Below are 27,007 nucleotides of genomic sequence, written 5' to 3'. Positions count from 1 at the left end.
CAACAGTTCTGTTGAAAAATCAGTCTTTCGTTGCATTCGTTGATTTCCCTTCCGGACAAACCGCTGAGCGACGGAAGTTCATTTCGTATGCTGAATGGCAGTTGCTGTCGCGCCAACTAAACTTCTAAAATATAATCCGTTGTCGAATCAGTCGCAAAGTTTAGAATCAAGAGCGAATCCACGCGGTTCAGGTCGGTCGGTGAACGTTCATCTTTATCAAAGACTGTGTATACAACTAGAGCTGTGCGTCTCTAACACTCAGCAGTTCACAAAAATTATCCATTTTAACACTAAGCGCTGATCTAAACGCCTGGTTGAATTGTGTATGAAACATTTAAGTGCAGTTTTGTAATTAAAACAAAAAATATTTAAAGATCTCAACTTGTATCACTAATATTAATTAGCACTCTTTTGTGCTTTCGTTTGTTCGATAATTACTTTTCTTTCGGCTAACGACCGGTTTCGCTACGAGACGTGTTTCAAATCAGCTACTTTTGTGTTTGTTATTGTCTTTTTTTAGAATATGTTTTTTCAAAAATTTGCGCGCAAACATGTGATATTATTGTTGAGCATTTTTGCTGCAATAGCTGTAATTGTGATTTATTTGTACACCACGGCTGGCGAGCACGGAGAAACTGATAAGAGGATAAATGATGGTAATTGTCCCACAGTGTCGGTGAACACCTCAAACTCCACGCTGAAGCTGTTGCATATTGTAAGTATCACTGAAGGTTTTCTCACAAATCCTTTGATGTAATAAGAAATAGTAAAGACAGTAAGCAAATATTCGAAGCTGTATACTGTTCACTCCACATATCGATGTTCATTTAATAAATTAGAATTTCCATGCAAAACCTATGAGCATCTCTCATAAATTACTGACTGAGTTCACTTCTCAACAATCAGTTCGTGGTTGATAGTACTAGTCCTTAGATCGTTAGAGATGCATCGAGTTGTGTATAAGGAGTTAGTAGTTTTTATAGAACCCAAAAGTTGATTTAGTATTCAATGAAATAATGGTATTTGTAAAGTCCCCATTCCATTTCTGGCTACATAATGAGGACAAAATAACATAAATGATGATAAAATATAGTCTATAATACAGTTAATTGTGAAATCTGTTGTAAGTATTAAAGTAACTAGCTTGCTATTATAGCCTTGCGCTATTAATTCTCTCATGATACTGAATAAAAATCCGGTTATAATTAATTAATCTTCATGTTATTTTGGTAACGTTGTCATAAAAATACTAACATTACGAGTTTTATAATGCTTACACCTGAATACATATTACTTGTGTTAACCATTCTTCATATTACACAGAATTCGTAATTATTCGGGAATTAACACTTTTTGGGAAATATCTGTTCATGTGCGCAATAGTTTTCGCATGTGTTAAAACAATAATGTCAAATAAATCTTCTCATTTTTATAAGAACCATTTTAAGTTAAATAAATCGTTACGCTGAGTTCAATACATTCGCTGATATTCCTGTTTGACTAAAGTCAGCTGGGAAGCACCTTTAATCATAAACAGTACAACAGCACAAATATTACATATATACATAGCATGTATATGTACATTTTAGTTAAATTGAAATTCTTGTTTCTTTTTATTTTAATTTAATTTTTTTGGGTCATCAAAAATATAAAAAAATATGAACTAACAAGACATTTGGACAGACAATGTTAATTGATAATTTATTTATATGCATACTTTCATAATTATCAATGAAAATAAAATTAATATGAATATATTCAATTACACAGGTAGTTCGTCATGGCGCCCGCACACCGATTAACACCTATCCGAATGATCCCCATGTAAACGATACATTTCATCCTACTGGTTGGGGTCAAGTAACCAATGTGAGTAACATTTTCACTTAAAAAAACTATAATCATATAAAAAAAATTTAAATTGTTTTAGAAAGGTAAAGTCGAATTATATCATCTTGGAGAATGGCTACGCAGGCGTTATAGTGAATTTATGGAACCGCACTATTCTCCTGATGTATGTTTAATATTTGTTGCAATGCACTTTATTTTAATTCTATAGAAAAAAACTAATCAAATTTTTTAAAACAAATTTCCAGTATGTTTACGCTCAATCAACTGCAACAGGTCGTACGCTGATGTCTCTTTCCACTGTACTCGCCAGTTTCTTTGCACCACGCGGTACCGATATGGAATGGAATACCGAATTCAATTGGCAGCCAATACCGATTTTCTCAGAGCCATTGGAGGAGGACTCGGTAAGAATTGACAGAGTTACGACTCAGAGATAATACTAAAAGATCCTTTACTTGTTTCAGCTACTTTTTGTTCTCAAACCCTGTCCACGTTTTTTCGAGGCACGTGAAGAAGTATTTCAATTGCCGGAAGTGAAAGCTGAATTGGCGCAACACGAAGCCCTGTTTCGAAACTTGACCGAACTAACTGGAGAGCCCATTGAAAGTGTTAATGATGTGAATTCCCTCTTTATTAATCTGTTAGCTGAGGTGAGTAATTCGCTATTAGTCCCCATTTTTTCAATAGTCGATGCAAATAATTAAATTTACCCTTTTTATGAGAGTGAGATTCTCAAAAAAAAGGTCTGAGCGTTATGTTGTTATCCGGGCTCTGGGAAAAGTAAAGTAACCAATAGTAAATAGTTTGATACAGGTCATATGAATACCAAAGAAAATGAACACATTGGACATACAAAAGACGGACAAAAACATGAAAAACTGTTTTGTCTCCTTCTCTTAATAAATGAAAAATGTATTTTCATAAGCAATATCATTTTATACTCTCTAATTATACACATTGATTAATTTAATAATATATGTACCTTCAATATTTAGCAAGAGTTTGGTTACACCCTACCAGCCTGGACGAAAGATTACTATCCAGAAAAAATGCAAATTTTAGCCGAGCAGAGTTTTATATACAATGCCTACACCAGAGAAATGCAAAAGATTAAAGGCGGTCCCTTCCTTAAGAAGACGTTTGCGGAGATGTTGAAGAAGCGTAACGGCAAGCTTAGCCCCAGCAATCGTAAGCTGTTCATCTATGGTGCCCATGATTGGACGGTGGGTTCCATACTGGCGTCGTTGAATCTGTGGAAGGGTCAAATGTTGCGCTTTGCAGTTACACTTATTTTCGAGTTGCACCAAAACCAGCAAACCGGAGAGTACTACGTTGAGGTGCTTATACACTTATATACTTAATTAAGCTATTTGTAATGGTTTTCTATTCATGTGTTGCAGATTTATTTGCGAAATAATGAGGACGGTTGTGCTGAGCTATTGTCTGTGCCGAATTGTGGCACTCAATGCCCGTTAGATAGGTTAATTGACTTGAGCGCTGACATCATACCAAATGAAACGCATGAGGAGCGTTGCAAGGCGAAAAATCCCGCCTTCGTTGAGCTACCAAAGCTACCGGTGGAACATGGTTTAAAACTACTTTAGGAAAATGAATGTATAATATGTATAAACAATTATTTGTATATAGCGCAGAAAGTATTAATATTTTAAATTTGTGAATGTTTGAAATAAAAAAGAGGGAAAATAACATATTATTATAATTTATTAAATTTATGGTTTAAATAACCATATTTGTTTAAAATTTTATAGCGAAAGAATTAATACCTTCCGCTGCATATCGGAACTTGGCCTAACTAATATCTACTTCTACGATTCAGTTTCAACAATTCTTCTTCACGTCTATTCTTCCATTCTCCTTTCTTTACGCAGTTTGCGGTTACGATTTTCGTATGTTAAAAGCTCACACTTCTTTGTTTGTTCTTGAATTCTTGATCAAAAACAATACTGTAACGATGTCCTATCTTGCATAAGAGAAATTATATATATATAAGAGAAATTAGAGAACACTAAGCCGTCGTCTTACAAGCATACGATAAAACGCTGAAAAAGCCAAAGGCTAGCTCAAAAATTAAAAAATAACAAGTAAGGAAAGGCTAAATTCGGGTGCAACCGAACATTTTATACTCTCGCAATTTATTTAGAGATTTACCTATACTTTCGATGAAAAATTACCCTTAGGCACTGAGTTCTTCACGTTTGATATCAGGGGCCTTGAAAAGTCATGGTTCGATTTTGACAATTTTTCCACAAGTGATGTCACAGTATTTGTGTAAAGTTTTATTTCGCTACCTTTATCGGTTACTTATGTATACATTATAAAGTGAACGAATCAGAAGGATTCAAAATTGAGTTATATGGGAAGTAGGCGTAGTTGTGAACCGATTTCGCCGATATACCACTAGTGTCATCAGGGTGTCAAGAAAATATTATATACCGAATTTCATTGAAATCTGTCGAGTATTTCTTGAGATATGGTTATTGACCCATAAGTGGGCGACGCCACGCCCATTTTCCATTTTGTAAAAAAATCTCAGTACAGCTTCCTTCTGCCATTTTTTATGTAAAATTTGGTGTTTCTGACGTTTCTCGTTAGTGAGTTAACGCACTTTTAGTCATTTTCAACCTAACCTTTGTATGGGAGGTGGGCGTGGTTATTATCCGATTTCTTTCATTTTTGGACTGTATAAGGAAACGACTAAAAGAAATGACTGCAGAAAGTTTGGTTTATATAGCTTTATTGGTTTGCAAGACATATACAAAAAACCTATTTGGTTTTTCCAAAAAAAATTACATTCAAATGTGCCCCTCCCTAATGTGATCCTATGTTCCAAATTTTATTTTCATAACTTTATTTATGGCTTAGTTATAGCTCTTTATGTGTTTTTGGTTATCGCCATTTTGTGGGGGTGGCAGTGGTCCGATTACGCCCATCTTCGAAATTAACCTTCTTATGGTGCCAAGGAACACGTGTTCCAAGTTTCATTAAGATATCTCAATTTTTACTCAAGTTACAGCTTGCACGGACGGACAGACGGACAGACGGACATACAGACATCCGGATTTGAACTTTACTCGTCTCCCTGATCACTTTGGTATATATAACCCTATATCTAACTCGTTTAGTTTTATGACTTACAAACAACCGTTATGTGGACAATACTATAATACTCTCTTAGCAACTTTTGTTGCGAGAGTATAATAAGTGCATAATACCGAATGGGACTATTTTAAAGGCGACAATATTAATGTAGACGAACGAATAAAATTGTTTTTCAAAAAAACCAAAAATACCCTTGTTTATACTCTCGCAACAAAAGTTGCTAAGAGTGTATTAGAGTTTTGTTCACATAACGGTTGTTTGTATGTCATAAAACTAAACGAGTTAGATATAGGGTTATACATATCATAATGATCTTGGTGACGAGACGAGTCAAAATCCGAATGTCTGTCTGTCCGTCCGTCCGTCTTTCCGTCTATCCGTCCGTGCAACGGATAACTTGAGTAAAAATTGAGATAGCCTAATGAAACTTGGAACACATTTGGGACCGTGAGAGAGTTGCCTTCGAAAATGGGGAAATGGGCGAAATCGGACCACTGCCACACCGACAAAATGGCGAAAACCGAAAACACATAAAGTGTCATAACTAAGCCCTTTATTTATGGCTTATAAAATTTGGAACAAACTATAACATTAGGAAGGGGCATATTTGCATGTAATTTTTTTGGGGAAGTGTTATTTGCATATATCTCGCAAATCAATGAAGCTATATAAATCAATCTGCAGTCGGTTCTCTTACGTACCCCATCACACACCATGAAAATAGTTGAAATCGGATAATAACCACGCCCAATGGTTAGGTTGAAAATTACTAAAAGTGGATTATCTCACTAACGAGAAACGTCAGAAACACCAAATTTTACAGAAGAAATTGCAGAAGGAAGCTGCATTCAGTTTTTTTTTTACAAAAATGAAAATGGGCGTGGCATTGTCCACTTATGGGTCAAAAACTATATCTCAGGATATTTTCTTGACACCCTGATGACACGTGTGGAAAATGGATAAAATCGGTTCACTACCACGACAACTTCCCACGTAACTCAATTTTGAACTCCATCTTATTCCTTTACTTTATAATATACATAAATAACCAATGAAGATAGCGAAATAAAACTTTACAGAAATACTGTATATGATCTGTTTCGTAACTTGTGAAAACCGGAATTTGTCGAAATCGGAATTCAGTTGCCCATGGTAATTTTTCACCGAAAATTTCGGTAAATCTCTCAGATATTTTAATTTAATTCAGAGGATATATTTTTCTTCTAATAGTGTGTCTCTGTACCAGAAATGGTTAAAATCGGGTCATATAGGATTTTCAAATTGGATCAAATTGTGTGTTATCATAATAAAAATATATCAATAAATTGCGAGAGTATAAAATGTTCGGTTGCACCCGAACTAAGCCTTTCCTTACTTGTTTTTTAACACACTTTGATCTACACTATTAAATTGATAAAATCATTATTTTGAATGAAATTGAAATCATCGAATTTTAAATAACAAACAGGAAAATAAATACATATGTATTTACACCGACGTAGGAAAACCGAAAAAAAATGCAAATTACCAGCTTAGTTTTTAAAATATGTTGAGGTATTGATATTCAATTGCTGCCTGCTGTTTTTTGAAGCTAAATTAAATTGTGTGAAAATAAATATAATAGTTATATGAAATATACTACGAAAGTGCTTTGATCTCTCACTATTTACTCGCATGCATTACCTTAGCGTAAACAATTGTGTATAGGGTGTCGCATTTGGAGTTACTAAATCCAAATTAGTACTGTTTATAAACAAAATTTTCTTTTTGTAATTGACTCTTATCTCTCCCATTTGTGGTGATATTAGCCCACAATTGAAATGACTGGCAGGTTTTAATTCAATTCTGAATGGTGGCATGTTTATATCAGGAGCATTTTAATCGTTGAAATACTCACTATACACTCGGAAGTTTACCATTGTCTGCAGCTTTGAATTCATGTTGAGGTCGGGATCAAACCTGATCTTGTTGTTGTAGCGACATTAAACATTACCCGAATAGTTCTTCGGAACACTGCTGATTTGACAGTTCTTGCCCAAATAAGAATCCGGGTCCATTCCGGTTACATAGAGCCGATTGTCGTGGGAACGTGCATAAAACCTGATCCTGCATTGTGGTAGTATGATCCAAAAGCAAAAACTCAAAGCTTTGTTGATGAATATGAAAAATTAAAGTACGAAATTAACTAACAATCAGCAAAAATTCACGATTTCGTCGAAATGCTGCACCCACTTCATACATACACCTATTTAATTCGAATACTAAATATCTAAATTTCCAGGTACTCACATATATACACACGTACATATGTATGTATGTAAATCCACATTTATGTTGCATTAAAACACACACAAACGTAGTATATATAAATTTTTATTGAACTGTTTGAGATTCTATGAAAATTATGAGTTGCCTGACAGCTTGCTACTCAGCATGTTCAACTATCAAACGATACACACATACCGAGGTATGCATAAACATGAGCATTTGCAATTGTTTATACTTATAATAATGGCTCAATTAATTTTTTAAACAAGCACCACTAGTAAAATGAACATATCTAGAGAATAATTCTAGAGACTTAAGAGTAAATGCACACAAACATATACTCCTAGTTAAGCACCACATTCAGTCTATGATAGTAAGTTGGTCCGTCGGCTGGAGGTTAGCTGGTTCAAAGAATTCAACAGTTCTGTTGAAAAATCAGTCTTTCGTTGCATTCGTTGATTTCCCTTCCGGACAAACCGTTGAGCGTCGGAAGTTCATTTCGTATGCTGAATGGCAGCTGCTGTCGCACCAACTCAACTTCTGAGATATAATCCGCTGTTGAATCAATCGCAAAGTTTAGAATCAAGAGCGAATCCAAGCGGTTCAGTGCAGTGTCGGTCGGTCGGTGAACGTTCACTTTTATCAACAACTGTGTATACAACAAACAGAGCTGCGAGTCTCTAACACGCAGCAGTTAACAAAAATTATTCATTTTAACATTAAGCGCTGTGCTAAACGCCTGATTGAATTGCGTTTGAGTCAATTAAGTGCAGTTTTGTAATTAAAACAAAAATATTCCAAAATCTCAGCTTGTGTCTCTAGTGCTCTTTTGTGCTTTCCTTTGTTCGATAATTACTTTTCTTCCGGCTAATGACCGGTTTGGCTACGAGACGTGTTTCAAATTAATTTTTTTTTTGTGTGTTTGTTATTGTCTTTTGATAGAATATGTTTTTTCAAAAAATTACGCGCAAACATGTGATATTATTGTTGAGCATTTTTGCTGCAGCGGCTGTAATTTTAATTTATTTTTACACCACCGCTGGCGGGCGCGGAGAGGCTGATAAGTGGATAAACGATGCTAATTGTCCAACAGTGTCGGTGAACACCTCGAACTCAACGCTGAAGCTGTTGCATATTGTAAGTGTTACTGAAGGTTTTCTCAAAAATCCTTTGATTTAAGACAGGATATGGTATAAAAGTGAGCATTCTATGTCCACGGTATCCATAGTTAATCAATTATTCATTAACAGTGTCTAATTTCACTGCCATAAATTAAAAGCTGATGAACATCTCTCATAAATTATGACAAATACAAACTGAGATCACAGGAAACTTCCTAACAATCACTTCATGGTTGATAGTACAGTTACCGATTATTTTCACTGTTATAGATACATCGGACTTTGAAAAAGTAGCTGATAAATAATATTGGATCTACTAGCTGATATGCTTAAGAATATGAAATAAGAATATTTGTAAATCCCTGGGAACTCTTTATATCACTGACTGCATAATGAAGAGAAGAATATATTGTTGATTGTCGTAATAAAGTAAACTAGACAATTGCAAGCCTTGGGTTATTAATTCTCACAAATTCTTAAAGGTTGTGTTAAGCATTCATCATTTTACACAGAATTCATAATTATTCTGAAATTAAATTTTGTTTGGAAAATACACTTGATATTACTTTGAAAGGAAACTGATGAGATATAGATCTAAATTAAATCAGCCGCAAATCATGCATAACGGTATTAGCGAAAGGCAAAGATACAATTTTCAATGTAATGCAATTACAACTATATTATTCAGTGGGATTAATCATAATGCGCGCGAAAAAATCAATTCCAAGCTTCCGCTTTTGCAGTCAGAAAAAGCACCGAAGATACACATGAGATATTTTAAAATTATGAATCAACGCATTTCACTTAATTAAAGTTGTTACTGGGACATATATTCGAATATTACAACACTTAAGAATGGGTTAAAACAATAATTTCAAACAAATCTTCACATTTTTGTAAGAATCATTTTGAGTTAATTTAATCGTTACGCTCAGTTCAATACATTCGCTGAATTTCTTGTTTGACAAAAGTGAGCGGAGAAGTATCTTTAATCAAATATTTTATATATATACTATATATGTATGTCTATGTACATTTATTGTTTCGTTCTTGCGTCACTCACATTTAAGATTATGTGAAATTTTTGTTTCTTTTTTTATTTAAATTCAATTTTTTTGGGTCAAAAAAATCAATATGTTAATTTAAAAAAGTACGTATATTTGAGTAGTGTATAACAATTTTTGAAATTCGGAAGTTACGCTCACGAATTAACATCAAGACATTTGGCCAGACAATGTTAATTGATACTTTATTTAAAGGGTGATTTTTTAAGAGCTTGATAACTTTTTAAAAAAAAAAACGCATAAAATTTGCAAAATCTCATCGGTTCTTTATTTGAAACGTTAGATTGGTTCATGACATTTACTTTTTGAAGATAATTTCATTTAAATGTTGACCGCGGCTGCGTCTTAGGTGGTCCATTCGGAAAGTCCAATTTTGGGCAACTTTTTCGAGCATTTCGGCCGGAATTCTTCGGAAATGTTGTCTTCCAAAGCTGGAATAGTTGCTGGCTTATTTCTGTAGACTTTAGACTTGACGTAGCCCCACAAAAAATAGTCTAAAGGCGTTAAATCGCATGATCTTGGTGGCCAACTTACGGGTCCATTTCTTGAGATGAATTGTTCTCCGAAGTTTTCCCTCAAAATGGCCATAGAATCGCGAGCTGTGTGGCATGTAGCGCCATCTTGTTGAAACCACATGTCAACCAAGTTCAGTTCTTCCATTTTTGGCAACAAAAAGTTTGTTAGCATCGAACGATAGCGATCGCCATTCACCGTAACGTTGCGTCCAACAGCATCTTTGAAAAAATACGGTCCAATGATTCCACCAGCGTACAAACCACACCAAACAGTGCATTTTTCGGGATGCATGGGCAGTTCTTGAACGGCTTCTGGTTGCTCTTCACCCCAAATGCGGCAATTTTGCTTATTTACGTAGCCATTCAACCAGAAATGAGCCTCATCGCTGAACAAAATTTGTCGATAAAAAAGCGGATTTTCTGCCAACTTTTCTAGGGCCCATTCACTGAAAATTCGACGTTGTGGCAGATCGTTCGGCTTCAGTTCTTGCACGAGCTGTATTTTATACGGTTTTACACCAAGATCTTTGCGTAAAATCTTCCATGTGGTCGAATAACACAAACCCAATTGCTGCGAACGGCGACGAATCGACATTTCACGGTCTTCAGCCACACTCTCAGAAACAGACGCAATATTCTCTTCTGTACGCACTGTACGCATTCGTGTGGTTGGTTTAATGTCCAATAAAGTAAACTGAGTGCGAAACTTGGTCACAATCGCATTAATTGTTTGCTCACTTGGTCGATTATGTAGACCATAAATCGGACGTAAAGCGCGAAACACATTTCGAACCGAACACTGATTTTGGTAATAAAATTCAATGATTTGCAAGCGTTGCTCGTTAGTAAGTCTATTCATGATGAAATGTCAAAGCATACTGAGCATCTTTCTCTTTGACACCATGTCTGAAATCCCACGTGATCTGTCAAATACTAATGCATGAAAATCCTAACCTCAAAAAAATCACCCGTTATATGCATAATTATGCATAATTGTGAGTGAAAATAAAATTAACATTCATATTCAATTTCACAGGTAGCTCGTCATGGCGCCCGTGCTCCGGTGAACACCTATCCGAATGACCCCTATGTGAACGATACATTTCATCCTACTGGTTGGGGTCAAGTAACCAATGTGAGTACCATTTTCCCTTAAAAAAAAAACTATAATCATATAAAAAAAATTTAAATTGTTTTAGAAAGGAAAAGTCGAATTATACCATCTTGGAGAATGGCTAAACAGGCGTTATGGTAAATTTATGGAACCGCACTATTCTCCCGATGTATGTTTAATATTTGCTGCAATGCACTTTATTTTAATTCTATAAATAAAACTAATCAAATATTTTAACACAAATTTCCAGTATGTTTACGCTCAATCAACTGCATCAAGTCGTACGCTGATGTCTCTTTCCACCGTACTCGCCAGTTTCTTTGCACCACGCGGTACCGATATGGAATGGAATACCGAATTCAATTGGCAGCCAATACCGATTTTCTCAGAGCCATTGGAGGAGGACTCGGTAAGAATTTATAGATTTACCACTCATTTAATACTAAATGATTCTTTACTTGTTTCAGCTACTTTTGGTTCTCAAACCTTGTCCACGTTTTTTCGAGGCACGTGAAGAAGTATTTCAATTGCCGGAAGTGAAAGCTGAATTGGCGCAACACGAAGCCCTGTTTCGAAACTTAACCGAACTAACTGGAAAGCCCGTTAAAAGTGCTGATGATGTGAATTCCCTCTTTATTACTCTATTAGCTGAGGTGAGTGATCCGCTATTAGTCCCCATTTTTTTAATAGTCGATGCAAATAATTAATTTTACCCTTTTTATGAGAGTGAGATTCTCAAAAAAAGGTCTGAGCATTATGTTGTTATCCGGGCTCTGGGAAAAGTAAAGTAACCAATAGTAAATAGTTTGATACAGGTCATATGAATACCAAAGAAAATGAACACAGTGGACATACAAAAGACGGACAAAAACATGAAAAACTGTTTTGTCTCCTTCTCTTAATGAATGAAAAATGTATTTTCATAAGCAATATCATTTTATACTCTCTAATTATACACATTGATTAATTTAATAATATATGTACCTTCAATATTTAGCAAGAGTTTGGTTACACCTTACCAGCATGGACGAAGGACTACTATCCAGAAAAAATGCGATTTTTAGCCGAGCGGAGTTTTATATACAATGCCTACACCAGAGAAATGCAAAAGATTAAAGGAGGTCCCTTCCTTAAGAAGACTTTTGCGGAGATGTTGGAGAAACGTAACGGCAAGCTTAGCCCCAGCAATCGTAAGCTGTTCATCTATGGTGCCCATGATTGGACGGTGGGTTCCATACTGGCGTCGTTGAATCTGTGGAAAGGTCAAATGTTGCGCTTTGCAGTTACACTTATTTTCGAGTTGCACCAAAACCAGCAAACCGGAGAGTACTACGTTGAGGTGCTTATACACTTATATACTTAATTAAGCTATTTGTAATGGTTTTCTATTCATGTGTTGCAGATTTATTTGCGAAATAGTGAGGACGGTTGTGCTGAGCTGTTGTCTGTGCCGAATTGTGGCACTCAATGCCCGTTAGATAGGTTAATTGACTTGAGTGCTGACGTCATACCAAATGAAACGCATGAGGAACGTTGTAAGGCGAAAAATCCCGCCTTCGTTGAGCCACCAAAGCGACAGGTGGAACATGGTTCAAAGAAACTTTAAGACAATTTATGTACAAAGCATAAAATAATTATTTGTATATAACGCAGAAAGTATTAATATTTTTAATGTGTTATTGTTGTTGTATATTTTCAAATTTAATATTTGAAATGTGAGAATGTAACAAATTATTATAATTTTAATTAATTTTAATTAAATTAAATATTTATTTAAAATTACTACATTTGGACTTTGAAGTTGGCTAAACTTTACTATTCAAAAGACATTACAACTGAATATCAAAAGTGCGTCGATAAAATCTCGGGAGCGTTCAGCAGGCGTTTGCTGTCTTGTATCTTAAGCTATAGATTTTCTTTGAGATTATGACAACTACTGGCTGTTAGCCCATTACCTAAATTTCATGAAACCTTAACGATTTATTTGCTATTCTACTACAAGGTCGTTATTCAAAGGCAATTAGACTCATATGACCCTCACACACTTTCTCAAATTTCGACAAATATATTCATGTTTATGGTCAACACCTTCAACGGTCCTGGAGGCATATTTGGAATTACATTTCGTATTTGAACAATAGTGGACGCAATATATATAGTCTGGTCTCGACTTGTTGTCGTTCGTGATGTATATGATTTAAGTTTGATCTAACTGATACCTACCTCTACGATTCTGTTTCACCAATTCTACTCACTTTTATTATCTCATTCTCCTTTTTTACGCAATTTACATTTGATTCTTTACTCTGCCTCCTTCTTTTTAGTGATGACCTATCCTGTATTGAAAGTTATCGACTGTTTACGATTAATTAGCTAAAGCTGAGCTAGTGATAAGGAATATTCATATACAAATTCGACAATGTTAGAATGTTAAACAAAAAGTATTTACGATGAGCTCGTTCATTTAGCGAATCGTAGATCGAAATGGTTTTCGAAATACACTCATGTGATGGCATAATTACATTTAATTAAAATTTATAATAATAACAATAATGAAAATAGAAAATTAACTTCAATAGACTGATACCGGGTTTTTTGTTTTCATTACTTGCTTAGAACAGATAAGCCATAGGTATATTTCGCATTGCCTGAGAAGGTTCAAGGTAACAAATTGCATTCGAGCACAACGTGAACGCCTGGCTTCTACATCAATATTATTTATATAATATGAATTTTTAATTAGTTACAGTGCAATTTGTAACGTTACAAGATTATCAAAAACTACTTATAGTTCAGCGATACTAGCTAACGAAGGTAGTTGATTGGATCAGTTAAGAAAGTAAATATATTCAATATTTTCGTAGAAAATTAACAAATAAATGGCTAAGCCATTGATAGACTATCGAAAATTTGTGTACAAAATAAATATTTTATATATATCGGAATTATTTCTTATTGTGTACGTTAAGTCAAATTCATTTATACTTACACTTACAATTGGGTGTCACTTGTCTATTGTGTTGCATAAATATAGCACGCTATGTTTGGCGAAAGAAGTGTATATACAGTTGAACTTCCCTAACTGGAATCACCATAATTCACAAAAAACACTTCGAGTTAGAGAGACTTCCGAGTTATGTAAAGGTAATTTGTATGAAATTTGACTTCTACTTTACTTCGAGTTATGGAAAATTAACTGTACAAATATACCAAAATTACCGAGTTGAAGTAATATAAGCTCAAAGGACTCATAAAATTGATATGGAAAATAAATCTGATTTGAAGGATAATATGGTAATGGAATATATAATAATATAATTTCCAAATCGTTGAAGTGAACAAAAGATTTTTTGCGAAATGTCATAATTTTGTTAGCTTTGAAGAACACAGCTTTATGTGTTATAGGCGATTTAGACAGTTTTTTTAGTATTTGATAAGATTTGATTTAGTTAGGATAGATCTAAAAGTTGATTAGGTATAAAAATATGTGTTCAACACATTTAAGGGTGCGATCATGCCATATAATAAATTTGGGGCCTAATTCTTTCCAAAGTTTTTACGCCTAACATTATTTTCTGGGCGTGACAATGCAGTGTCCCACATTTTTAAGAAAACAAACTAACGACAACAGAGGTTGTAAATCAATTGTTAAAACATTTACCTTATCTTACTCTCCGAAATGTTGTTCACTCGACTTATTCCGATACTCTCATAAGTGACAAACATCTTGTACGGATCTAAACAACTACTGCCAATACTTTTGTTTTGAATTTGAATAACTTTCAACAACTATTTATGTTTCCAAAGTCAATACTGTTAATACTTTGTTATTATTGACGTCAGTTAATACTATTCAAGCACGTGTTCATTTTATTGTCTTACATGTGCCGTCTATAAACTGCTTATGCGGCGACAAAACACAGTTCAATATACAATACAAACACATCTTAAATTGTTATTAAAGCCTTATCAAGACAAATAAAACACAGAGATTGTAGAATAAAATTTAAATAATTAACCAACTGTTTGTGTTAAGTCGCACTTCTAATTTTAAGCGCAGACGCAGACTATCGCGTGTTAACGACATATGTACATATATAAACCCAAATTTCCAATGTTTGTAAATATGTTTGGCAAAAAAATAAATTCATTGATTTTAATTTGTTTTAAATTTATTGCTTCCGTTCGTTTAATATTATTATTTTCTTATTATTTATTATGTCTCATTTATGTTTTCATTTGAGATTTGAATTTTCATATGCCTCCTTTATAGATAAGAAGAGGGATATACCTCTCTTTTATTACTTAAAAAATTCTTTGTATACAAAAATGATTTAAATAGGTGTTTCCAAATTTCAATTTTAAAAAACTAAGTATATAATATCCTAGTACTGGCTGAATATCGCCACTTGACGCTTGTTAATAGTTAATTCATTGTTCCTTACTGAAATGAACATCTGTCCGCTTATAGATTTACGAGTCTCTTTGTGTATTGGGATGACTATAAATATTTATATGAATGCTAAAATGTTTTTTTTTTTATTTAGAGGTGTTATATATGTATGTATTTGTAAAGAGTCTTATGTAATACAGTTTTGTTTCACATTTCCCGATCTTTGTTGTATCCACCAAAAAAGCAACTTATTAAATTACGCTTTGTTTAATCAAAACATAATCAGAGATCAGATAAGCGCAGTTTTCGCTTTAAAACGCATTTGATTTATAATTATCAAGATTAATGTGACACCAAAAATAAAAACAAAAACTGATTTTGATATCACTGTAATGTATTGCTAATTATAGCTTGAAAATAAGATTTTTTCAATTGTAAATATTGGCGCCAACCAAAACCGCTAATCGCTCTCGCCTTATCATTCCGTCCTATTTGCGTTGACTTTGCATATTTGCCGCGCTTACTCGTGCAAGTCTCGTGCTGTTCAAACTGACTAAGACCAACTATGTATTTATTATTCTCAGAGATTGTACTCTAACATTTTCAAAAAATTCATACACATCTTCAAGCTTTACTGTTCTTTATTTGCTTATGTGTGTGTATTTATTTGGAAGCGCTACATTGAAAAGTGTTGTACCGATGAGCGCTTGTATTATCTTAGGATTCATGCTTCCATATTTTGCATGTTTCTTCAATATAGGTTTTTAGTTTCGTATGGTGGACAAGTCAACATTTTATATTTACAGTAATTTTTTGACTCATTCAAGTATTCTTTTCGGCTTACTTGATATCTGACTCTACAAGAAACTTCAAAAGATACTGCATATTAAGTGATAGTTCCTTCCTGGACTAACTGGATGATATTTTTATACTCTCGCAACAAAAGTTGCTAAAGAAATTATTCTAGTTTTGTCCCCATAACGGTTGTTTGTAAGTCCTAACACTAAACGAGTTAGATATAAGGTTATATATACCAAAGTGATCAAGGTGACGAGTAAAATTCAAATCCGGATGTCTGTCTGTCCGTCCGTGCAAGCTGTAACTTGAGTAAAAATCTTTATGAAACTTGGAACACATGTTTCTTGGCACTATAAAAAGGTTAAGTTTGAAGATGGTCGGAATCGGACCACTGCCACGCCCACAAAATAGCGATAACAGAAAACACATAAAGAGCTATAACTAAGCCTTAAATTAAGCTATGAAAGTAAAATTTGGTACAAACGATTTTTCTAGGAAGGGGCATATTTGCATGTAATTTTTTTTTTTTTGGAAAGTGGGCGTGGCCCCGCTCCTACTAAGTATTTTGTACATATCTCGTAAACTACTGAAGCTATATCAACGAAACTTTCACGAGTCGATTTTTTCAGGCATTTCCCTATATCCCGAGGAGGAAATCGGATTATAACCGCGCCCACCTCCCATACAAAGGTTACGTTGAAAACTACTAAAAATGCTTTAATTCAGTAATGAAAACCAACAGAAACCTTAAATTTCATAATAAAGCAGATACAGAAGAGCTGCACTCAAAATGGTATAAAAAATTTTAAATGGGCGTGGTTCCGCCCACGTATGGATAAAAAATCATATCTCCGAAACTACTGAACAAATTTCAATGAAATACAATTATATTTTGTGAAAATAGGCCAAATCGGTTCACAACCGCACCTACTTCCTATATACCAGAACTTTGAAGACAATCTGAATCGTTTACTTTACAATATATAAAGTAAGCACTAGTGAAGATATCGGAACAGAACTTTGCACAAATACTACATTTGTAGTGTGGCATCGCCCTTCTAAAAAGCGTCAAAATCGGACCATACATTTTAAAAGACCCATATATCAAACATGAGGACCTCTGGGCTTCTATTTTTTCCGAATATATGGGTAAGTCTCTCAGATATTTTGAAGAAATTCGGAGGGAAAATCTTTCTTTTAATAATATGTCTCCGTGCCTAAAATACGTGAAATCGGGTCATAACTTCACCCATATAATAGACTTTATATCACATATATGCCGAATATGTGAGTCAAATTGTTTGTTATATGAATAAAATTAATTGAATAAATTTTATAATATATAAATATAATAATATATAAATAAATACACCCGAACTTAGCCCTTTCTTACTTGTTGAACTCTGTTTTCCTCTTTTTTCGAAGCATATAATTTATTACTGTATGGTTGTTTTGGAAACTAAAAGCTGTGGCTGAGATCATAAACTTGCAAAAGAAATCTTTATCCGAAAAATGTTTACTGGTAAGTCAACCAGTATATGTATACATTTAAAAAGAGAGATTTAAAAGAGAATCACACATTTCTTCAATGTATTTCCCGCATTTTGAAATGCCTTTTGTAAATTTTGTAAATCTCTGAAATTGCTTACTCATACACAATTCTTACAACAATTTATAGTTAAGACACTTCTTTTTTTTCAATCACGCATACGTCGGGATTTCACAAAAAGCACCACATGTGTTTCTTGCAGCGGGAACTACAATTTTTGTTTAATGTTCAAAATATTTCCGTAATATCCTCGAAACACATTTTTTTATTATAACTTATTTTTGTACGAAAAAAAATCACCGCCTTCCACTGCATGCAGTTCGAAAATTGCACTCGATTAATGAAACGGAAAAATATCGAAGCTGTCGAACACAGTGTAATAGCTACTTCCTCCCGAATTCCTAACGATTAATACATAATTAATTAAAATTGTATGTAATCTTTCATCAGTCTACCCAAAATAAAACGAAATTAATTATTGTTTTATTGGCAAACTTGTCTTATTGCTGAAATGATAAAAGAGGCGTATAAATAACTTCATTACCGGTGTGCCTGTGCCTCCGTGCCTTTTTCGTGAGTACACATATGCGTACATACAGACATATGTATATGTAAGCACAGCAACAATTTACACGTTATTCCTTGAATCCAAAGTTCCTTCGAATGTCACACAGCAGCCGCGTGCTAAATTTGCGGTTTGGAACTGGAACTTTTTTACTTAAATTGGAGCGAGTCAGCAATTTTGCCTTATATTAAGTACAAATTAATGCAGTGCATTTGGTTTTGTTCGAAATGTGTGCGCGTTTCGACACCCGCATAAAATTCGTTAAAATATAAATTTACACAAATAAAATACACAGTTTGACATACATACCTATATACATACATATACATATGTATATGTAACTATACTCATAAAATAAATAAATAATAAATGAAGTAAATACAAATCGACTTACAAAGGTGTAATTTAGAGTTGAAGGGCAAAGTGAAACCTACTCGTGCTTTACAATTTGTTCAATTGCAGTTGTGCTGGCAAAAAAAGGCGCTCAAAACAACAGCAACAACAACAATACAATTAAACAAAATACATAAATTATTACGTTGAGCGGAGAGTTCAACTCGAATACAATAGGTATACTCGCATTTGTAGCCACATACATACATACATATAATAGATCATAATAATGAGAGAACAGTAAAATCGACGCGAAGATAACAAGCGACTTGCGTTTCGTGTGATATCTAACTTATCCACTGCCAGTAATTCGACGCCGGAGTTCGCGGATCGGCCGCTCGACTGCCAATCGCTGCGCGTTGAACTAACTAACAGACTTTTTGTGGGGTTTTTCACCATATGTTGCTAGTGTGTTTTAATTTCTTGTATACTCATTAGTTTCTTTTTTTTCGTTCGCGTTTTAATTGTGAAAAAAGAAAGATTCGGAAAAAAAGTGGTTGAGACGTCAGTGCGAATGCTAATTCAAGACTAATAAATGTCACAGTGCTTGCAACCTGCATGTAAATGCCAATAAAAATAGTTAAGAATTAAAAAATACGAGTATATACTAAAAACGCTTCTGTTTGTGTGCCTCTAATACGTACTAAATGTATTTAATTAGTTTTTTATCACTCATCTGCAACTATGTGGATATTAAGAATGTTAATTAAACGTTTAGCTAATCAGAGCACACCTTATACACTTCGCCAAACACAATAAAATATATTCGTTCCTATGTATGTATGTATGTATGTATGTATGCTTGAATTGTTTATGTTTGAGAAAAAAAAGCTTGACATTTATTGCCTCTCACCTTACGTCAAACCTAAATTTTGGTAAACCTGTTATAATTTTAATTACCGTTAATGCATACGCTAAGAGTCTGATCGGCACTCTACAATAGGCGCACACGCTCAGCTTATAAAGTAGATTTTTCAAAATTATAAAATTATTTAGCGTTTGCAAAGGTTTAGTGAAAGTCTAAAAGTGTAGTGAAGTGGAGGTAGCGGTTAAGTTTCACTGAATGTCATATATAATCTCAAAATTTGGTACAAAATAAAATACAAAATGTGATAATCCCAATAAGTTGTCTAAATATTTATTTACGATTTTTTTATTGTAGTTCAAAGTATCTTCAGGGAATTTTCAATTAAGCGCAATGTTTCTTCGCAATCGCTAAAAAACTTTTTAAAGTTTGCGATTTATTCCTAATACATACATATATGTATGTGTTTATATAGCACCATTTTTGGATTTATTAAATGGCATTCAAAGTTCGTTTATTAGGTGGTCGAACATATATAAAACATAATTTATTTTCAATTTCATGAGATTAATGTTCATTTTTATTGATATTTCAAAGAAAGAAAAATAATTGAACCATGTAATACCTGAGACAGACATGTAGTTCAGAAACCATATGTGTATCACCGGTTTTCCGAATTTTGTTTGAAAGCAAATGGTGTTCCGTACTACAATAGAGTTCTAGAAACCATTGAAATTTTGTGATGTTGTGAAATGTACTACAAGGGATTGCATTGAACACACCGAAAGCTTTAAGCTCTTCTGCCACAATCATATGATTTCTGACATTTTGACATACAGAAAATAAATTAAATTCAAAATTAATTGAAATCAAAAAACAAAATTTGAAAAAAAAAATTATGTGAAAAATATGTAATATGTATGTAATAATATGTAATATTTAATAATTATATTGGATAATAATATTTTAAGTTTTCTTGAAGTTATAACTAAATCAGGATCAATTTTCCTGCCTGTTATTCATAATTACATTTTGCTTGAATTTATTTGTATCAGCTGATGAATGTAAACATAGTACAATATACTACATGTGTGTCACTATGCTGGTTCATGGTTTCTAGAGCTTTTATTGTAGTACATATTATAGTATGGAAACCATATGTCTGTCTTAGGTATTACCCATCAAAAATTAGGCGATTTTAGATATATTTTTTTAAAAGAAAGTATTCGATAGAATGTTTTGAAGTTTTTTAGCCATAACCAGGTATATTTTAAGCTATTGCAGATTTTAAGGTCTACAACTTTGCTTCCGCCGTTTTCCAATAGAGGTCTCAGGGTCAAGCACTGGTCGATTAAATCGATTTTTTTATATCGTATTTGAATATTTGTGTCAACATTAACCCAACAAAACTCTGTAGAGATCTGTTTGTTCTCAAACTTATTCTCAACTGAAAATGTCACTTTTTGAGCCGAATTCTCGACATTTGCGGGAAATTTTGATTTTCTTTTTTAATTTCAAGAAAAGTGCGGCTGAGGCTCATCGAATGCTTTCGGATACTTACGGCGAGGCTGTCCTAAGTGGAAAAATGCTTTAAATTTACAAAAAAAAACGGCGGAAGCAAAGTTGTAGACCAATATATTTTAGGATTTTGTGTCTACAAAAATACTGAAAAATAACGTAGTTATACGCTGTTTTTAGAGATGCCAAAACCAAAAATGTCGTTCCGAGATAAATGAGTTTCAACTATTGCGGTTAATAGCTGCGAGCGGTCGCTCTTCAGAACTAATCAAAATACGGCCTTCTCGCTTGCACAGGATATTTTTGAATGTATAAACTATCGGATAAGCCAAAAAAATCAATTTTTTTGAAAGTGTCACACTGGTATAGAACCTTAAATTTTTCTATGACTTCTAATTTAAATACTAAATACAAAATGTAGTTTTATTATTTAGATCAGCTTGAGATAATAGTAACAGTACACTGCAAAAAATAATGACATTTAGTTACAAAATGGCGGATAATCTAATATTTTGGATGCCTTACACTTTCAATCTAGCCAAATTGTATTTTTTCTTTAAAATCTAAGATTCAAAAAATTTTGATATTGTTGAAACAGAATATAATTTTAAAATTCAACAAATTAATTGTTTATTTGTGCAATTGCACAATTTTCAACCCAAGACTTTCGTTTTGAATATATTTAATGTTTTTTTGCAGAAGTCAAAAAACTAATAAACTTATTTTGCAACCTGGAGACACTTTTACTGTTAAGCTATAGTGCATAAAGTAATTCTTTGAAGAGGGGTGTGAAGTAAAACACAATTCTTTTGACGACTAATTTGGGGAAAAATATATATTTTATATATAAATATAACATTTTCTAAATTCTCAGAATTTTTTATAAAAAAAAATATTTTGCTTTATGTAAAAAAAGTTTAAAGCAAATAATAATGAAAAAGCAAAGCATATCATACCAACTAACAAGCTAAAGTGTAGTGTATTTCAAGTGCGACCCAGATCAACGCCACTGTATTAATAATAATTATTTTTCGTTTTAATATAGGTTTTAGCACTGCATTAGAATATGGAATTAGCAATGTACTCGCACGAATAGTACGTACGTATGTATGTATATTAAGCAGCAAACCTACATATACCAACACACACACACATCCATGCACACATACATACATGTGGCTTAAAGACAAGTAATTTCGAAAAGACAACGTATACTACAACAATCGTACCGCACATTATTAAAACAAAAAAGTATTATTGATAAACAAATAATATAGAAATTTTGAAATTTTCGTATAAAAGTAAAATCTGAAATGTCGCGCACACATTTCTCTAATAAACATCGTCTAGCAATGGCTGGCGCAGCGGTGGCGGTTGTACTTTTAATCTTATGTTTGCTCAGTTCAAACGCTTATTCATTCGTTGCCATAGACAAAGCTGATGCTGATACTTTGGAATTATTACATGTGGTGAGTTGATAATACGGTAAACGCACAGATGTGCCGACAAACATATGTATGTAAATACTACGCACGTTTGGCTCACGATGCTGTACACGAGCTCATTACACAAAGCCGCACTTGAAACAGTTGCAGCTATGACAGTTTTGCTTTAATTAAAACGCTAAAGTGATAAGTAATAGTGTTTCATGTGAAGCAAGTGCATTCATATAATAAGCTCGTGTTTACTTATAACTAGTAATGTATTATTATTAGTACAAGTCAGCAATATCAACGAATTGACATTTAAAAGTGACAATGGACGTATTTTAAATGCGGTTAATTTTGTGAAAAGTGATCGACAGATTTACGTTTAATAAAAATATATTACAAGGAAGCATCTTTAGCACGCAATAAGATTATTGTATGTGCTTTTAATTAAACTTCAGTGCCTGTAAAAAAAGTTGTGAAAATGGATTAAAAAATATTAATCGACATTAATATAAATAAATAGTAATCTTTGTGGGATTTTACTTTGATGCCGTTTCAAATTAAAATAACAGGTTCTACAAGTTTCAAACTGTATACAAACGGATCAAGAAGTGTTTGAGAAGTGTTGTTCATGACACAATAAGAGTGAAAAGAAATTGCATAACTAAATTTAATTTTTTTTATAATATATATAATATATAAGAATAATTTCTGAATCACTGTTAGTTAAAAGTGGTATGATCGTCCATTGTCTCAAATGCACAAAAATTTGCAATCTGAAAAACACAAATTCCTTACTTTGCTTGCCAAAGATACTTCGCCTTGGTTTCAAATTTTATGGTATACCATAATTTTTAAATACCCATTATAAAATGCTTAATAACACTTTACTGCACTCGCATTATATTACCCTACTATTTGTATAACATCAATTTCGCACACACCATATTCACTTTTTACGGGATTGTCACACCAAACGTGCGCATCGCAATTAATAGTACATTTATAATACAGCTTAGTAGGTTCTGCTTAGTGTTTGGTAGCAGAATCTAATGTAGCATACAAGCATGAAATAGCGTAGAAAACCAGATTAAGCACCACTGGAACCCACCGCTTCTGACCTTCTGCGAAAATTATTTCAACTGATTAAGGAGTATGAAATCAAATCTTGCTTAGGCATCAATGTAGGCAAAATGAGATTTTAATTAATCTATTATACGATTAGATAATCGCATTAATCTAAATACGATTATTAACGACAAGCGAATTTGGACTTGCCTGGTTTTTAACTAGTAAAACAGTTTAGAATCGGTTCGAAAACGATAATACGAACGTATTAAAATTGCATTATTAATAAATAAATAAGCATGAACTTGTATGATTAATATTTAAAATTCTAGGTTTTCCGACACGGACCACGAACACCCGCAGACACATATCCAAATGACCCACATATTAACCAGACATTCGCGCCGTTCGGATGGGGGCACATAACCAATGTAAGTCATTGTCAAATAAAAGTAAATACACTAAGTAATGTTAATGCATTGCAAATTTGAGTTTCAAAAAATAATTTGGTTCGAAAAATAAAAAAATCAACTTTTTGTTATATTTGGTTCTTATTCTTATATTTATTCTTATACCCTTCACCAAGCTTTTTACTAACATTGTTTTTTGTTTATTTCACCCTTTTTCATTCCACATACTTACTATATGTATGGTGGTATCAAAATTTATTTGACGGAAATCATTATTCACAAAAACTGGACTTCAACAACCTGCCTCTTATGCAGAATGGCAAGCGTGAGCTATTTGGCATTGGAACGTGGCTGCGCAAGCGTTACGCAGACTTCATGGCGCCATACTACAGTCCAGACGTAAGTACAGGTCAGCACAGCGCTTGACACCGGAAACGAAACGTTGCAAAGCATCGAAAATCAATGTAAAGCGCGGTACAAGCCGGTCAAAAGCTGGGCGGCAATAATGTTTGCATATATTTTTATTAGCGAATCCTTTTGTCTTGATTTAATATGGATGTAATTATATATATATTTGTTATTGTTTTATGTTATTGCTAATAGTTGGTGCATGCACAAGCGACGGGGGTTGCACGCACCCATATGACCCTACAAATGGTGATGGCGAGTTTCTTTCCACCAAAAGATACGCCCATGGAATGGAATCCGAAATATAATTGGCAACCAGTGCCGATATTTTCACAACCACTCAATGAGGATTCGGTAAGTATAAACTATGATAGTATTTGAATATTAAATTGAATTCAATATTAGAATTCTTCGCTTTATATTACCAAAATATTTATAAATAACAATATTGAACAACTTTTATTTGGTGCTTTAATTAAATTTTCAGTTGCTGTTGGTGCGTACGCCTTGTCCGCGTTATTTTGAGGCTTTAGGTGAAGTGCTAGAGTTGCCACAAGTAAAGGACGAAATCGAACCATACCTCGCTATACTACGCGAGTTATCCCACTTAACTGGTATGAATATAACACAACCGGAAGACGTGCAATCGCTTTACCTAACACTTTTAGCTGAGGTATTTACTGATTTCCGAAACAAAAAACAATTCAATAAATAATAACAAAAAAATACTTTTACAGCAAGAATTCGGTCTACGACTACCGGAATGGACGAAAAACTACTTCCCTCAGCAAATGCAGTACCTAACCGATCAAAGTTATATTTACAATGTTTACACGCCGGAGATGCAGAAGATAAAAGCCGGTCCATTTTTGAAGAAAATGTTCACTGAAATGTTGGAAAAACGTGATGGTAAACTGAGTCCGCGTGATCGGAAATTGTTTATTTACACAGGTCACGATACGACAGTGGTCAATATACTGGCGAGTCTGAAAATATGGAAGCGTCAATTGCCACGTTACTCGGTGATGACGATTTTTGAATTGCACAAGAATAAGAGTACCGGAGAGTATTACGTAGAGGTAAGTTATACACACATCAAATTGAAAAATCATTTGCATAACCAGCTTCAATTATCTCACATTTGATTTCAGGTTTACTTTAGAAGTAGTGCCAAAGCGCCAGTTGAGAAACTGACAGTACCAGGCTGTGATTTCCAGTGCCCCTTAGACAAATTAATTGAATTAAGTGGTGATGTTATACCGACGGAAACATATGATGCCCGTTGCGCCTCAAAAAATGAGGGTTTTACAGAGCCACCGCTCAAAGGACCTTAAGTGATATATCTTAAGTAAAAAAGTATTTTTTTTTTAATACGGCTAGTATAAATTGTAATATTTTATTTATTGCACAGAAACTGCATTTTTAATTAATTTTAAGTACATAAATGAAACATTTATATGTGTCAAATAAACTAATTTATAGATAATTATAAAGAAATGGTTATCATTGGCATAAATCTTTAGGGAAAAACGCCTTGATTTAGAGAATTAAGCTTCGGTAAGCCTTTTTTCGCAGTCACCAGATCCTTCTGACCCAAGGTGAAGGACAAGAGGTCTACCGAACTCTTCGCTCTTAGCAAAGTTTGCCTCGCGTTAGCCGTAGTTGTCCCATAGGGATCCACGCTGTTAGGTAAAAAATCTTATTGGCTACTACCTGTGAAGATGTCCGGAGGAGGACGAGGTGAAATCATCTCGACACTTTCTTCTGGAATATCCCGCCTTTGTGAGACCAAAAACAAAGATTTCTCAGATCTCCCTATTTCGAACAACCGAAATAGTGATATAGAAGTGTATAATTTCTGCAAAATACTGTCTCTCATAGTTTAAGTGTGCTTCCCTCTGGACAGCAGCCATACAACCTAACCTTACCTAAGCCTTAATACCAGCGCCAAGTAAGAGTGCATATTCTCAGCAGTAATACCTAAGATACTACCAATATCTGTTTAATCAGAATAATGCCGTTCCTCACATTTTCTCGAAGTTCATTTAATTTTTTACAGACGTCCCAAAATATTGAATTATTATCCTCATCACCATCCACAAATTTAAAAGGAATCACAATGAACATCAAATAAATTTAAAGTTATTCTAATAAAAATGCGAATAACTCCAAGGCGCACAATTAACGAAGGGAAAAAAGCAGACCAGTTCACCCATTGAAAGCAAACGATAAAAAATGCTTTGTTTACTGAAAATACGTAAAACCTATGGAACACACACACAGCAACAATCTCAATGCAACGAAAAACTACTCTACTCGGCTTCGAAAGGGAAATGCAATTTAAAGTTCCCATTATGTTTTTTCAAGAGCCGCTCAGCATTAGTTGCAATTTTTGCAAAACTGAAACATCACTTCATTCACTGCCCCTTGCCCTCACTGCTGCCCTCAGCGCAAGACCCCGCCAAATACTTTAAACACTACACGTATGAAGGTATGTATTTGGTCTTTGTACGTCCTCCACACACAGACCCCAAACACACGCCAACCACCTGCAACAAATCGGAACAGCAGCATTAACATTTTTGGTTGAACTTAAACTTCATTCGAGTTTTGTTGG

General features: G+C 33.8%; 1 protein-coding gene across 1 annotated transcript; it reads left to right on the top strand.

Moving 5' to 3' along the window:
* The first annotated feature begins 41 nt into the window (after nt 1-41).
* On the top strand, nt 42-25,887 carry LOC105212797 (uncharacterized). Its single transcript, XM_054229933.1, has 21 exons — nt 42-715; nt 1,771-1,869; nt 1,931-2,014; nt 2,097-2,255; nt 2,316-2,501; nt 2,847-3,188; nt 3,252-3,452; nt 8,182-8,376; nt 10,976-11,074; nt 11,139-11,222; nt 11,304-11,462; nt 11,521-11,706; nt 12,051-12,392; nt 12,456-12,653; nt 22,364-22,543; nt 23,905-24,003; nt 24,298-24,381; nt 24,586-24,744; nt 24,878-25,063; nt 25,128-25,469; nt 25,542-25,887. Exons 1-21 carry the CDS (start codon nt 524-526, stop codon nt 25,722-25,724), a joined length of 3,759 nt encoding a protein of 1,252 aa, XP_054085908.1. The 5' UTR covers nt 42-523; the 3' UTR covers nt 25,725-25,887.
* The last annotated feature ends 1,120 nt before the right edge of the window (nt 25,888-27,007 follow it).

Source organism: Zeugodacus cucurbitae, chromosome 4 (genome assembly GCF_028554725.1).
Source record: "Zeugodacus cucurbitae isolate PBARC_wt_2022May chromosome 4, idZeuCucr1.2, whole genome shotgun sequence".
NCBI lineage: Eukaryota > Metazoa > Arthropoda > Insecta > Diptera > Tephritidae > Zeugodacus > Zeugodacus cucurbitae.
Note: the sequence above shows the minus strand (reverse complement) of the source record. Positions and strands in the feature narration are given on the sequence as shown.